The 17,456-nt window shown below is 30.9% G+C and overlaps 1 protein-coding gene across 1 annotated transcript in view; it reads left to right on the forward strand.

The window, feature by feature from the left end:
• LOC148302777 (transmembrane protein 198) overlaps positions 1 to 16,993 on the forward strand; it is a 42,900-nt gene extending 25,907 nt beyond the window's left edge. The window contains exons 3-9 of the mRNA XM_088271030.1: positions 733 to 843; positions 7,942 to 8,093; positions 10,699 to 10,771; positions 11,025 to 11,116; positions 12,045 to 12,189; positions 14,887 to 15,020; positions 16,123 to 16,993. Coding sequence (XP_088127156.1) covers positions 733 to 843; positions 7,942 to 8,093; positions 10,699 to 10,771; positions 11,025 to 11,116; positions 12,045 to 12,189; positions 14,887 to 15,020; positions 16,123 to 16,254 — 839 coding nt within the window. The 3' untranslated portion in view covers positions 16,255 to 16,993. The remainder of the gene's footprint in view (positions 1 to 732; positions 844 to 7,941; positions 8,094 to 10,698; positions 10,772 to 11,024; positions 11,117 to 12,044; positions 12,190 to 14,886; positions 15,021 to 16,122) is intronic.
• Positions 16,994 to 17,456: the final 463 nt, after the last annotated feature.

Raw genomic sequence — 17,456 nt, forward strand, 5'->3', positions numbered from 1 at the left:
AAAAGTGCACTGATTAGCGTTATTAACTTTCAATGATCCAATAACCGTATTGAATAACAATTTTTATTAAGCAAAACATTATAATTGTTTAAATTATAAATTCCACCTTTCAAGTCTAATGTACGTACATTTACACTAAAAATATGATTTGGGATAGCTGGGTGTAAAAATTTCACCGAAATGAACTTTCAGGTTTATTTTTTTCAATGTTTGTAACCAAAAGATGGTCATCATCGAATTGTCATTTTCGAATGATCATTTTGTTGAAAAAACCGAACTAAAATGAAAATAAAATATAATTTTAATAAAAATTATATTTTATATCAAATATCAAACTTTCAAATATCAAACTGGAAGATAGGCAGTGTGAGTATGTGACGAGGAGATATTTTAGTTGGGAAAGGTTTGTTCGGAACAATGAAACAATGCCAAAAAAACTCCAACTTCAAAGGTTCATCCCTTGACTTTGTACAACCCACTTTAGAGGAAAATATTTTACTTGAATATTTCAAATGTTCGTAACTGCCTTCATCTTAAATAGTGTGGTTATACTTCACATTTATAACATTTGCATGTGTGGAGGTATTGTATAGACACACACACACACACACACACACACACACACACACACACACACACACACGTATATATTATATTTATTTAAATGTACACACACATACCTTTACCTTCATGTAGAACGAATTTATTTCATAATAATGTTCTTCTTTTCAGGATACCGATGCTTCAAAGCTGTTATGTTTTTGACCGGTTTTACATTCGGTTCGATAATTGTCTATCTGATATGTCTTCAAGAACAACTCATGCCAGCCTATGGAAATGCATGTAAATATTAACTTTTCTTTACATTTATGCTTTTTTAATTTTAAGAACAAATCTCTTCTATCCTCCGCTCGTCTCTTCAACTTGGCGTACCCGCTACAGCGCATATCGGAATAATTTTGTCCATGTATTTTATGTCCACTTTCGTAGTGCAATAGTTCTCCTATATATAATAGCCTCGGGTTCGTTTCTCAGGGGGAGGAGTTAAATAAACATAAGTGATTTTTTTCACTCTAATATTTATTCGATATCATCTGAAGTAGCGGGCTAATCACCTTTCCTTCATGGGTTAACTATCAAGATAACACTGCGTTTTTATAATGCAGTGCCCGATACACCATCGAGTGCTGATAAGGGTTTGAAGAACAATTTAAACGGGGTCGTCCTCTGTAATTTGCGTCTCTGGGTGTCTTTTATTATGGCTTATCCATTTGGCTCGCTGTTGTGCTACTTTATTTAGTAAGCATCTGGACCAGCCTTGCTTAATACGTCCCTATATGTTCCGACCGATTAATCCCCATCATGCGCCTGTAGCACCACAAAAGCAAATAATATTCACGTACAAAGGGTGTATACATGGAGTTAGGCATTCGAATCAACGTTTTTTTAAAAATATTATTCCAATTCCTTTGTAATATTTTTGACATCTCAACATAGATGAATAAAAATATGGAAGTCTAGTCATTACAGGGCTCACGACCGTCATAGGCTGGTGATCACTTTACAACCACACTACATAAATTATTGGGACTTTATTTAACTTTATTTAACTTTATTCAACTTTATTGATTAAATTCTAAACAAACTGTTTGAATTAACTTGAATTTCTCTGGAGACATCTATGATGAAATTAGGGAAGCATTTTTACTAAGCAGAAACTCTTTAATTTGTATGTGAGGTCCGAAGCCTGGATTTTGTAATAATTTATTCTAATTAACGGTTATATTAAAATATATCAGTTACGTAAAACAAACTATTTTGTATCAAATATGTCAATATTTTTTCAAAGTTTAACGTATTTTGTGAAATTCGCGGCGCGGATTCGATGTCCGCCAGCAAAATAAATTGAAGAAAGATTAATTTTCAATTTGTCTGGGTGTTTGTGATTGATTTTTGCATTTATCTTCCTTGTCATTGCTAATCCATCTGTAGACTAGCATCTCAAATATAAGGCTTCGCGAACTTTATTAAAAAAATGAATGAAGAGTCTTCAGTAGACTAAACATTTACTTTAAAAAAAACAGGTAATGCTGTGTTTTGTTTGGAAATTATAAAATCAAAGTAGAACTATTACCATCACACCGTTTCCCCGCAAGGGTAGGCAGATAGTATGGAATGCCACACTCTTCTGTGGTGAAATACACTCCTAGCTTCCTTGATATAGTGATACATTCCCTCCGATTACGCAGACTTTTGACGCCACCATAATTTAGACTCTAATAGATCTGATCGCTCGTAAGTCTTTTTGGCCGTCTTTGATCTCCTCGAAATTTACTTTCTTAGTAATATTTTATTAAATTAAATTTAAATGAATAAACTAATATTTACATTATATTTATCTCTCTGTGGATGGTTTTATAAAATATTCCTAGAGAGAAAAATTGTACAATAAGTATGTACTATATACACAATAAAAACAATACACAGATAAGGGAATCAAAGAATGTCGCTTTCGTTATCATTGCAAACAGCATAATCATGATTTGACTACCCTCTGAATAATAGTTGTGAGACATTTAGTAATATTATTAGTTACTTGAAATAATAAAACTCGAATATCGAGTTGAACACGAGAACAAGGTAGATCAGTGGTTCCCAATTTATTTCATCTATCGTCCACTTTAAAAAAAGATTATTTTTCAGCCTCCCCCATTTTTTAACTTTACCACACCTTTAAAATCACATCAACATAAATGAATTTAATTACTTTTTTTTTATTAGTGGGGTCAATTAAAACGCAACTTTAAAATATTAAGAGCACAGAAAGTCCTCTACTTACGAAATTTCGACTTACGCGAATTCGTACTCACACGATTTTTTTTCTTTTCTTTAGTCGTTTATTTACATTTATTGTGTTGATATGTAAGTGAAAAGGGAAAAGAGAGCAACGACACTGGCTCATACCTTGCACTGTTTCCCTCCATTTTTTCTGTCCACAGGATGTGATTAACGTCTAAGGCCATAATTAAGATTTCTTCCTTGTTAGTTACGTGTGTTGCAAATATGTTATAAATATTTGTGTTTTTATTATTTACGCAAATATTCGAATTTCATACTTTTTCTGTGAGCCTAAGCGGCTCATTATTAGAAATAGGTATCAAATTGTGGTAGAGTGGGTTCGAACCGCGAAATTCTGACTTAAGAGTCCGCGACACTAACCACGGTACCACAACCCGATTATTTCCACGTTTTCATTTTTATATACATGTAGATTTATAATGCTTTCACATATGCACTATATCCATTGAAACTAGTGCATATTATACACACGTATAAAAAATATATACATATGTATAAAAAAACACAACAACTTTTTTCGACTTACACGAAAACCGTCGGAACGAATTATTCACGTAAGTAGATGGCTGACTGTATCTTTTATTCAAATTAAATAAAACTTATTTTAATTTAACACTTACCTAAGATAAAGGATAAATCTGATGATCTTTCAGACCCCTATTCTTTTTTTACTGCCCCCCTGCAGGCCACCAGCGCCCAGAAGGGGGCGTTATCACCCACTTTGAGAATGACTGAAGTATAGGATAGCAAAGTTATAAATTTATGATTGAATTTTCAGTAGACTGCATCATCTCGGAGGTTCGAAGTCGAGATTTTGTTCTAGAAGCATCTGCTCTTGCCTCAATCCCATAAGTGGCTATTGTTCGAACACATGTTTTATATATCTTAATTTTCCTTTCTATTCTCATGTGTTTGTTCCTCCACACTGAGTTTCTGAGGCATCCGGATGTGTTTAATCATATTAATAATTTAATAGTAATAATGAAGATAGTTTTGTAAAATTCATGTCATTTTCGTAAAATACTACTTCAGGATGCACACGTTACGGATACTCGGGCAATTACAATATTACGATGCACCTTGGTCACCAATTGTGTGGATAGGTGAGGTCCGAATCCTGGATTATATTCACATATTTGAGAAACGCTGGATAATGAACTATTCATTTTTTTTTAGTATGGTTTATAATTTGACCAGTTAATTTATTTACAACATTTTGAGTGTGTCCAATTACTTGTTCACAAATCTGGATTATCTCCAATTAGGAGTTATTTTTTGCATTATCTTTTTTGGCATCTCAACATAATTTATTTTTTAAACTTCTAGATGTATTGATCAAAATTAAAACATATTGTTTGACTTCACTAGTGACATCTATGGTGGGATGAAAAAAGTTGTAATGCTGAAAAGTTCTTTGTTAAGATGTCAAAAAAATAACGTAAAAAATAATTCCTAATTGGAGATAATCTAGTTTTGTGAACAAGTATTTGGACACAATTAAAATGATGTGAATAAATAAAAAGCCAAATAAAGCGACAAACGTAGTTTATTTCATTGTTTATGAAAATATTATGCCAGAAATATTATTTCTTTCAAATGTATACATTTTAACGAATTTCATACATTTTAAAATATTTTTTGGACCCCGATACAACATAATTTTTTTGGCGTCAATGCTCCTTTAAATTATGACAAGTACAATAAAATAATACGAAATGTGTTTCGAACAACAAGCACACCTCTTATTTTCACTCACACAACGTTTGTTTTGTTCAAAGTTTAATTATTAATATGACCTCGCCTTTTAGAGCCAAAATCCCACACAGACGATGTGTAATTAGAGCTAGGAGCATACTTTCATCCTACTGAAAGGAATGCGGGCAGCCGTCCTGTGAGCTCACGTGTGCTATAGTAGTGCAAAGGTCAGACAATGAGGTGGCCCATGTATTTCTGATGAATTTATTAACAACTTTACTGCGCTCAATATATCACAAACAATCACGAAATGCTTAAAAAAAAGAATTTTCAAAACGCTAAAACTATATTTAATAATTATTTTCAAAAAAAGAAATATTTGTGTTTTTATTATTAGCAAAAATACTTCAATTTCATACTATTTCTGTGAGCCTAAGCGGCTCATTATTAGAAATAGGTATCAAATTCCTTCGTTGTTGTCCCCATCTCACGACATCGATAACAATAGGTCGGATGTATTAAAAGCATCACTGTGTTATTGAAATTTTACCAAATTTAATTTTTTGTCAGTGTGTAATGAAAAAAAAAATAAAAAAAATATGTAGGAATATTTTATTTATTTATTTTATTTTATTTGTTCGGGAATTGTACAGCTTGACTTTCAAAAAGTATATAATAAAACAAAGATACATTAACAATAAATAAACATTACATTACATTAACAAAAATAGTTTCATTAATAAAAAAAGGCAATTAAACAATTCCACATTTATGTTATAATAACTATTAAAACATCAAGAGATAATAAAAAAGTGGGAATGTGTGTGTGTGTGAGGAAGGGAGTAAAAGGGTAAGGGTATAGTATAAAAAATAGATTTTTCGGGAAGGAAAAGTGTGAGTTTTTCAGCATTTTTTTCGACAACTCAAATTTATGCTCGCTTGTCTTAAAGCGAGTATAAACATGTACCACGCGTGAATGCTACACACAAAAACAACAGTGTATACTAGTATCTAAAAATAAATTCCACATTACTCTCGGATTGTGGTCCCGTGGTCATCGTTTCTCGGTTCGAACCCACCATACCACAATTTGATACCTATTTATAATAATGAGCCGCTTAGGCTCACAGAAATAGTATAAAATTTAAGTATTTTTGTAAATAATTTAAACACATATTTTTCTTTTAAAAAACATAAGTTGCATAGAATTTACGACAAGGGAAATTACCCAGCGCGCCCGAATGAAGGTAAAACGTAGTCTTTTTTGCTCGCTTATTGGCGGCGCATTCGAAATAAATAAATCAAAATATTCTTTCCAAATGCGTTCGTGTTACTGCGAAGGAATCTAAGGGCTCGTTTGTCCTGGCTATGAGTTTCGTTAAATTTTTGTTACTACCTACACTAATACGGAATACTTAACCTACACTAATAAAGCTGTCGAGACAGTCTAGCCATGGTTATGAATGCGACCATTTGTTTTAAAATGCACGTGATTCATATAAATTGTTATTGCACTACAGAAAAATATCTGACCTCTACTTGATGAACTTTTTCATCTCGGAAAAAATTCCGTTCAAATATAATAAAATAATAAAACGTCCTGTTAATATTATTCGATATCAACAGGACGTTTTTTTTCAAAAACAGCAACTCGTTTCACGACGAGTATCCGATGACAATATAAATTATATTTCATCGGACGAGGATGACAATATAATTTATATTTCATCGGACGAGTGTCCGATGAAATATAATTTTGTTTGTTTTTTTTTTCATCGTTTATTTTTATCCATAATACCTAGTGTTTATGTAAAGAAAAAAAGTTTTCTGATTATTTTAAACTTAATTTTGTATAACGGACTTTCGGCTTTAACGGACACCCCCTCCCCCTAATTAGTCCGTTAAATTGAGGTTATGTTGTATATCAGTAAAGTTATTATACTCATATGGCTTTTAAAAAACTATTAAGCCCTTTTAAAATTGCAATTATTTACAATATTTAATATGTAAACTCTCAAACCACACGTCGTCCGTAAAACTTAACACGGTTTACGGTGTACGGTTTATGAACGTAAATCTTATTTTTTTTGACATCTCATCAAAGATGAAGAAGAATATGGAAGTCTGGGTATTTGCGGGGCTGACGACCGTCATAGGCTGGTTTAAGTGATACCAGTCGTAGGTGAGCATAAGTATTAAAGGGAAATATCATTTATATTTATTTTCACTCCCTTGGAAATTGAACCCGAGTCCTCCAGCATGATAGACAAGAACGCTAACCATTTACGTTACGGTGGCGGAGGATGTAGTTGAACATACTATTATCTACCAAAGAGGCATTGCAAAAATACAAACGATGTTTGAATATGATGCAGAATGCATCAAATAGTGTCATAATAAATAAAAAAACAACACGCACAATAAACTCTTTGGCTCTAACAAACAAAACACATTGTAATAATAACAATAATAATAAGCACATATAAGAGGAGATAGGGATTGGAGAAAATAAAAAAAACAATTGTTTTCTGAAATAAAAGAATGTATAAAATAAATAAATAAAATGTGGTTTATACACACATGCATTTTTTCATTCATTCCAACCCTTATTCGAAACCTATGGTGCATAGGGCACTGCATCATATAAATGCAGTGTTATCTTGATCATTAATACATGAAGGAAAGGTGATTAGTCCTTCGCTTGTAATATTCTAGATGGTAATATTCAATAAACATTCAGGTGAAAAAAATCACTCATATTTATATAACCCCCCCTCTGGGAATCGAACCCGGGACCTCTAGTACGGTAGCTGAGGATGGAACGCCACACTCTTCTGTCCTGACATACACTCCTCGCCTCCTTCATATCCGTTCATCCAGTCATATATGCCCTCCGATTTCGCAGACTTTTCACTCCTCCAGATTTTAGGTTCTGATTGATCTGATCGTGCCAAGTCTTTTTCGATCGTCCTCATTCTGTTTTTCCTCTCACATTTTCTCGCTATCTATTCGCTGCACATGTCCATACCACCGTAAAAACTCTTCCTAATCTTTTCGATTATTCTTGTTCAGCCTTACATTTCTTTCTTATATCTTCGTTTTTAATTCTGTCATACAATGATTTTCCACACATTCGTCTGAGGGAGTGCATTTCAACAGCGTTCACTCTGTTTACATACTTTTTTTGCCAGTTCTATGTTTCGCTTCCATACATTAGTGTCGGTACCAGCAGGACGTTGTGAACCGCCCTTTTGGATTCCATGGACGTATTTTGCAATCACTCTGTTCAAAGCAACATTTATTCTATTCCCTGCATTCACTCTTCTCTCAATATCCTTATCCAATATATTTATATATCTTGATAGGAAGTATTGTGTCTTTTTTCAGCCGTCGCATTTTCTGCAGGATTTCTGTTTGGATTGATAACAATGTTGATCCAATATGTTGGATTGTTCATGACTGGTCTGCACACGGGCTTGTTTGTTGCTACAGCCGGCCTCGCAGCTTACGACTACCTATCGGACAAGTCACACCATACGGTAAGAATAATATTACTTCGGTATTTTTTTATATTTTTTTTGTTTGTATCGTTGTTCGCCTCAAGGGTGCAAGGAGCGGCCATTTTGCATTTCAGGCGACACAGTGCACTGCTCTCGATTTTATTCAGTCCCAAACGCAGACAACCGTAAAGCACTTAGCGCGAAGCTGGCAGAGTCGTATATCGACACGTCCAGCAAATAATATCGCATTATGGTAGCCCAGACGCAATATTATTCCACACGTTTTACCACGAATGGAACGGTGTGAAACGTGTACTTTAACCACTTTCAGAAAAGTGACAATTTATCCTTTATGATTTCTGTTTGAGATCATAAATAAACTCTGATTGCGCGGGAAACACCATACGTTGTATTACAAATTAGCATTACATTTGTACTGACAATAATAATATAATTCAAGTAAAAAATATCGTTAAAATAATAACGAACGAGTTCTTTTCAGCGCAACCGATTTGACATAAGAATTTTTTATTACATTTTTTTGTTCAATATTTTTTTTCAATAACTTAATTGAATCTGAAATTCTCAATGTGAGCAATATAAAAAGCATACACATAATTTATTTATACGTAATTGATTATTTTTAACTTAGTTCTCGTCGTCGTGCGTCGATATTTTCATAAAATTATCGATTCTCCGAATTTGACTTATTCGATGACCGTATCGGTGTCGTTTTCTCTTAAGACGCCATTCTGACTGAGAAATATTACCAACTGTTGCATTATTTTTTTAAATTTCGAGCTTGGATAAGTGGTCAACCTCTTTTGGTAGCTTTTATGAAGCGAGACATAAAACAAACAAACAAAATATGCGCGAGACTCTCGCGCGTTACAAGTGAAACTTTATAGGTTCTGGAAAAGGTTGAATGTTTTCTTTGCCCTTGTTCCCAGTTTTATTATATTCAAGGTTAAAAAATGCTTATTTGAAAGTCGATTGAACAAAATCTCTCGTAAATGAATGAAGTATTTTTTTATTTGTCAATTTCCATCATAATTAATTCACACTGAAATAAAAAAACAAATAATTAGGACTGTAAATTTTCTAAATTAAAAATAATGTAAAAATACTTCACCAATGGTAGCGCCTAATCTAGTTGTAGACGGATCTTTGTCAGTGTTTAATTTCAACTTGAAATTTTTATCCAAAAATATTATCAATGATTGAGCTTCATCTGAAATAAATTTGATGTTAAATTATTTAATATGATGTTGACTTACAATCATAAGCGTACTAGTTAATTCTTTTTTAAACAATGCTGTACTTTTAATAGTGAAAATTGCTAATTGATAAATGTTAAAACGTGGTTAGTATACATTATAATATGCAAACCTCTACTGGTACTGTATGCTACTCATTAATAAAGTACACGCGAAGCATGTGCGTTGACTGTCTATAACGTATGCGTCGGAGAGAGTAGAAACGATTGGCCAAGGCCAATTTTTCTTAACATATATCGTCTTTACAAATGTTTATGCTCATTACTGGCAGTTGTTAATTCCTCTGTCCTTCTTCGCTTTCCTGTACCCCTGGTAAATGATATCGCCTTAGTGTTAAATATTATGTTTTACCTAAAACATGAGAAACATTTTCTAATTATCTGCCATCGATATTTTACAAGAGAGCTATTTTGGTAATTGCAATTGAAAAAAATCACTAGCATTGTGAAATTATTCATATTAGAAGATTGTTTATCATTGACTGTCTAACGATGAAAGTATGCATAATTTGTCAAGATTTGAAATAGGGTTCCTACAATTTAAAAAATATCAAAGTTGAAAAATTAACTCGTAAATTAATATATCATATACGAGCATAGTTTGCGATTTTTTTATTGATTCAACGCAAAGAACCGAGCATGAATCTCGATAATTTTTGAAAAGTCTATACCCCGTAATGATATGTTATATAACAATAAGGATTGATAGAAAAAATGTTGAAGAGTTTCTGAAACGATTAAGAAGTATATTTTTACAATTACCGTTAATATTATCTGAAATGAAATACAATGTTCCAGGGAACAGTTATAAAATTATTATGTCTGTAAAGAAGTACAAACATATTTATAATAATTTAATCACTTTTAAAGTAAGGGATTCAAAAATAAATTAAAATTAGATCACTGTTGAAAAATTGGTCACGTAAATTCATAAACACTCAAGAATTTGTTAATGGTAATTTATACATACAAGTACAATTATGATGTTAGGAAAAGATATTAAAATGTTATTTTTCAAACTTATATTTCTCTCGGAAATTACCACAATTTGTTAAATTGTGACACGTGTTTCATTGTATTCCGAATCATTTCCAGATACCGTAAGACGATGCGCAATGCATGAAAACACATAAATTAAAAGAAATAATGGTACTTACTTACAAAGTGAAATTTGAGTTTAAAATGGACAGATGTTACCGTAAAGTGAATGCTGAATTAATTAATGAAAATAAACTGTTCCTAACTGAAATAATCAATGATAATAATAAGTTAAAAGAGCGACGATACTACGATGATGGTCTCTTTCAAACATTATGCGATCAATATTTTTTAAATTTAACAATAGAGTAAAATATGTTTTTTTTTCAGATGTGGTTCTGTGTTTCAACACTACTAGGTACTGCAATTTTATTTGCCGTCCTTAATCTTTGCTGGAAAAAGGGTGAGTTTAACATAGAACAGTTGTTATTAAATTAAACATTTTTCTTTCTGTTATTGATTCTGTTTTTTTTTTATTGATTTATCGAAAAGATTTAGCGGGTATTTTATAGAACATTTTATGAAAGGTCTTTACCTCACGATGATTTGTTACGAAAGATATGAAAATTTCTTAAAAAAAATGTTAAATATTTTCTGAAACGACTAAGAAGTGTATTTTTTATTATAAAAAAAGTTAATATGTGATTTTTTTTTAGGATTGACAATATTCGGAACTTCGGTGTATGGGGGGGCTATCATTGCAAGCGGTATTGATTTCTTGATCGAAAGACTGGCGATGGCAAACTGGGTAAATTATTTATTGTATATTTGTATTTGATTTGTTATTCAATGTGTTAACTTATTCAACTAAAAAATGTCTCAGATAGTAAGATAAACGTTTCTTTGAAAAATAAGTGCCCTTAAAAAATTCAATATTACACATTTCTCAATTCATTTATTCCATAATGAATTTGATAAAATTGGAAAATCATTTTTTCCACTTGAGTTTATTTCATGACGACTAGTTTCGGAAGCTTTAGGTTAAGGTTTAAATGTAAACTACATTCAGACCTGAAGATGAAAGCAAAGCTTCCGAAACTTGTCGTAATAAAATAAACTCAAGTGGAAAATAACAAGTGTTTTTCTTTTATAATTTCATCATGGCTTACCATAAAGTGAATGCCGAAACAATAAATGGAAAATAATTGTTGCGTTTAAATTACGATCAAAGTAAATATTTGAACGACTTTTCCGTTCGTACCCGAACGTGACTAAAAATGAGTGACGATGTAAAAACAACGAAATAATTAATAATTAATATTTCGTGTTAGTAAAAAATACAAAGCATTTGTTGCCTTTTATCTTTCAAAATCAATTTGGAATTTTCAATTACAAAATATAATAAAAACGTTTTATAATGAAATATTTTAGATCTACAAAAAAACCTGCTTCGCAATATTAATTATATTTTAATAATAAAGCTTATAAAAAGCGTTGTATCAAAATGGGTATTTCATTTAAGTGCTTTTATTTTGCAAAGTAATTTATAAATTACATTTATGATGATAAAATATAACCTTTTTGATAAAAAATGAGACTTTAAAATTAAAGGACGAAATATTTTTTTTTCTTGCATTGATATTGAGATTTTAACAGCCCGCGATGAATTTATTATAAAATGAAAAATGTATTTCTTTACTGTTATAGAATATTCATATTTAATAAATAAATTTCAGATTTGGGAACGCATAAATTTGAGACCTTTGGTACCAGTCCCTTGTTGGTTTTCATGGCTAATTCTCGGAGTTTGGCCAACTATGACATTTCTAGGGTTAATAATTCAGAGCTTTGTCACGGGAACCGGTGTCCACCACGAGGAGAGTAAGCATTATATTATTTTCTATTAGGATTAAGAGCGACGAATAAAAAAATACGTATTTTCCTTTTCAAACCTCGATTTAAGTTCAGTAAAACTTCGATATAACATAGTAATTAGGGGGAGAGGTTGTCCGTTAAAGTCGAAAGTTCGTTATATAAAAATACGCTGAATGTTATTCAAAAAAACTTTTGTTTTTGAAATATGAATACTATTTAGACATAAATAAACAAGACAAAACAAAATTAAAATTCTATTTATTGTCTTCAGACACTGTCGTGTCGTGACTTTGCTGTTTGACATCGACGCGCTTGCTTTAGGTAATCTTGCTTTAAAAAGGGATAAAGTTTTTCTTTGCACTTTTGAAGTTTTTATTTTATTTTTATGATCAAACTGTAAATTTACCAAAATGTATCCTATGTTAACCGATATGACTGACATTTTAGTCCGTTATATCTGAAGTTCGTCAAATAGAGGTCCGTTATATCGAGGTTTTACTGTTATAAACCAAACCCTACTTCATTCCTTTAGTTTTAATTTCCCCTTATAGACAGTAAGCTTATTTTGATCTTTACATTTTTGGGTTTGCCCAAATTATAAAAATTGCACATATCAGTCTCTGCTAAATAAAAGTCTTCTCAGACTGACCATAGATGGCTTTAGTGAACTCACACATAAAGCGTCATAAGATTTATGATATAAGTATATAGGAGTTCCAAAAAATTGAGTAGTGTGGTTGTCTATCATGGGTTGAATGGTAAAAAGCCACAGTATTTGAATTGATCACTTGACCAGCCCATGACAGGCCATTAACCCTGTAAATACTTCCATATTCCTAGTCATCTATGTTGAGATATCAAAATCACGTTAATTCATTACTTCAGAGAGTAATTTATAGAATCATAAACAGTAAATTTAAAATTTATAGTTATCCCTTTAAAGTGAATTTATTTTAAACCGTAAATACATATTTTAAAATATTTTTAATATTGTAATTTTAGTTAAAATATCATTTATTATTTACCTTCGAATAAATGCGATTTTTTTAATGCTGATTATCGTGAAATCTTTTTATCACTTGCGACTGGATTTTAAAATGATATGAGATGTGTAAATTTACGATCACAAGGACCTGTCTTAAATACAGGGTGGCACAAAATTAATCACTCCATGAGAAGATGTTATAATTTTTGCAACTGGTGTCATACGTCAATAATTTTTTTATATTTGTGAACTAGACAGCTGCAGTATACAGATTTAGGGTGGCGAAAATTTCATTATATATTTCGTTTTTAAATAACATTTTAAATAAATAAAAAAATGGTTTTGACTGCTAAAAATCTTTATTTGGACCTTAACCATTTATTCTGTTAAGTGGAAAATGTGATATCCGTTATGTGGCTGCCGCCAGCGTTGATACACATTTGTGCCCGTTTTGTCAATTTAATTGTAAACTGCAGCTGTCTAGTTTACAAATATTAAATATGATTAATGTGCGACGCCATTTACAAAAATTATAACAACTTCCGATAGGGTGATAAATTTTGCGCCACCCTGTTTGTACAAAATTTTACGTACCATTGATATTAATCATCAACATTCCTAAAACCATTTATAAAGCTAGACATATAAATATATTTGTACAGCTGCATCAAATGTAATATTTTATTTTCCGACCTTAAATTTTTACTGGAGTTTCATTAAATCATTGCATATTTTAAATTTTTCACAAAGTTTATTATTTTAAATATTGCTCTAATTTTTATGTTCTTGGTAAGAGTCGGTTAATTTATGTTTTGCCCATCTACATCATCGGTTGAATTAAGTTCGTTGAACAAAGTTTTTTGTTGTTGGATCCCGTGACAAATAATGGCGTCATTAAAATCGCACGCTAGGCCAGTAACTCTGTGTATGGAACGTGAATAACATTCATTTAATAGTATTTCTTTGCAATCGTTATAAGTCCAAATAAAGATTTTAGGGACTATTATGTATATGAGTATAAAATTGATCGATATTGTAATATCGAGATAATACAATAATTTCATTTCATCTTCCTTCTATATGTCTATAAACTAAAATTTTAAAGAATTAAACATTTAAACCCGTTTTAAGCATAATTATGAACAAATACATTGTTCAAAATATATTAACTTTTAATACAACAGAGAGTGCAGAAAATTAGTATTTAGAATACAGAAAGTTCCATCTAACGATTGTTGTACAAAAAAATGTATTCAACATAAGTATCGCCAAATAAACGATTTTTTTACGTTACATCACCCCATTACGTTACATCACCCGTTTATACGTTACATCTTTCATTTACTGAAATCTTTATTATTTAAAACATATTTTATTAAGCATTTTCAATAATTTTTAGGAAAGGGTTCACTAATACATTTAAGAACATATTTATTTTAAAATAAAAGACAATCAATTTGTTTATATATTTAGTAGGGTGGATTAAAAAAATTCACAATTTCAGGTAAATAAATTGTAAATTTATAAAAATGCGTTACATTCTGTAAAATGGCGTTTGTTTTCGTTTATCATTGTCTGCGAATTTTTATTTAAAAAAAGTGTTTTTACTTTGCGTGATTATGTACTTTGATGTGGTATTATATGCTGATGTATGCAACTGTGCACATATGTAGTTAACAAACATTTTGGGTGCTCCATTATATTTTTTATTGTTCAAGGTTTAAGCGCACAAAAGCAGAGAATTAAAAACGGCCAAAGACCGCGCACACGAGAAAAGAGGGCCGAATTGAAACAGAGGAAATATCGATATCTGTATCAAGTGAGGACTGCGCATGGTGACGTCATTTCTCAGGTGAGCTTTACAAGCTTTACGATTTAAAAAAATATATATTTTAAAAGATCTAGAAGTGTTCGCTTATTAACTAGTTTCATTTTTAACACATACTTCAACTAAATTAAAAATACTGTTAATTAAATAACATCTCATTAAGAAAGGTGAGTTGAAAATGTTTGGACATGCGGAACGAACGAGTGAGGAAAGAACGGTAAAAAATTGAGGTGAAGGTATTTGGAAAAAGGAGCAGAGGAAGACCGAAGAAAACTTGGCATGATCTGGTATGTCAAACACTTAAAAGCTGTCAGGTCAGAAGTCCAAATAATCGGCGGGTATGGATGAGGCGGTGCATGAATGTGGAAGAGGCGAAGAATATTTGCAAAGACTGAGTGGTGTGGCGCTCTATTTCCTCTGCCTATCCCTGACGAGAAGCGGTGTGATGGTCACTTAGTTAAAAAATTAAACTAAGCTTAGTTAAAATCACACAAATACGAATACCCCAAAAGCATAGTAATTAATCTTTGTCGGAATATGAAACTAATAAGCAATCGTTGATTTTGATTGATTTGATCAATATTAGATTCCATGTCACCTTTCTTCAATCCAATCTTTTATTGATTCGGTCACTGTCTCTCATTGATATATTTTGTTTGCATTTTATTTTTGCTAAAGTTGTTATTATCTATACGATATGCATCGAAATCCCCTACCCTGACGCCTGTCGCGAATGTATTTTTTATTATATGTATGATATTGTAAGTGGTGAAATAGAATTAGGGGACCGTAAACTTATTTATATCATTATTTGTTTTTTATTTAGGAATACATTGTGCGTAGAGCTTTTTAAAGCTTTTTTGTTTATTGTTTCGTCATTTACTTTGTGGTAAGACACGATGAAATTATTAAAGAAAACACTCGTTTTTTTACCACTTGAGTTTATTTTATAACGACTAGTTTCGGAAGCTGAATGTCATGTTTCAGTTTACATTTAGACCTGAAGATAGAAGTTTAGCTTCCGAAACTAGTCATAAAATAAACTCAAGTGGTAAAAAACAAGTGTTATCTTTAATGATTTCTTTTACAGCTAATTTTAAACGCATTTTAACGATTGGTTTTCCAGAATTTCGTGCAGGCAATCCAGAAGAGGGCGGAATGTTCTACGTTGCAAAGTGATGCGACACATCTAACAATTCTTCCTGGATCTGATCCTCTCCCCCATCATCTCTCCGATTCTGATGACGAAGTTCGCTGATGTCCAGACTCTGAAATTGCTATAATACATGTCAGCAATCATATGTTCTAGCTATTTCGTTAAAAAAGGCGCTTTCACTTTGACAGTGATTTCGGTGTAAAAATGAAGTATTTATGCTCGTAATATACGTATAAAATAAAACTACATATTCTTAATGGAAAGTGTGTAACTTTAGAAATACGAGTATATCATTTTTACAAACTTCGTTCAAACATTTGCTGTATTCTGTTCAATTTTTAGTTAAAATATGTTTCATTTATAAATAAGTTAGTGAGAACTTCAGTTTCAATAATAACAAAGTGTTAATTTTAGTTTGTGAGTATAAATAAAAAAACATATTCTTTTGGTGACAAAAATAATTAACTGCTGGACGGTTAAAATAAAACTTATTATAAGTATTTCCTTTTGATACGAAAAAGTAGCGCATAACTTTTATGCAAATTATTAATTTCATTTACTCGTATTTTCAAAAACTCATTTGTAAAATTCTGAAATACGTTAAATTCGTACATATGTAACAACGAAGAGACAAAAGTATGCATATACAATAATTTTATGAAATTTTTATTTAAATATTTATTGTAAAATACAATCATAATGAATATAAAAATGTTAGAACGGGGATTCACCCTAATTAGTAAGTCAACGTAATTTAACAAAAAAATGTAAGACTAGACAAATTGCATGTGTTACATACAAAATAATTATGTAATTGGTTATGTGAAACTAATAAAAAAAACATGTAATTTAAATAAAAATATATTATAAAACATGTAACATAATGGTAAAATGTATTTTGATGCTGAATATCTTTGTATTTTAAATAAGAAGTGAAATCAAACAATTTTTTTTGCATTTTCTCAAAACATATTTTATTTTTAATATAAAAGGAATGGTATTTATGTTTTATGCATTTATTAAATAAGTGTTTATCAAATTAAGAATAAGAAAAACAAAAGTATCTTTTTGAAGAGATTAATGTGTTGCAAATATTGAGTTATTTTATATGAATTTATCTAGCTATACTGTGGACACAGAATTGAAATAAGATGATATAATCAAACGCTTCTTCATATCATTTTTTTTATATTTCCTTATAAATAGCAAACAAATATTTTAGATGATGTGTCACTCCAAAAAGGGGGATTATTATAACATAAGGAAAATACTGCTTTATTTTAAATTATATTTTTATTATTATT

The sequence above is a fragment of the Brachycentrus maculatus genome, unplaced genomic scaffold (assembly GCF_059751285.1).
Source record: "Brachycentrus maculatus isolate JH-2025_06_01 unplaced genomic scaffold, ASM5975128v1 h1tg000412l, whole genome shotgun sequence".
NCBI classification, from domain to species: domain Eukaryota; kingdom Metazoa; phylum Arthropoda; class Insecta; order Trichoptera; family Brachycentridae; genus Brachycentrus; species Brachycentrus maculatus.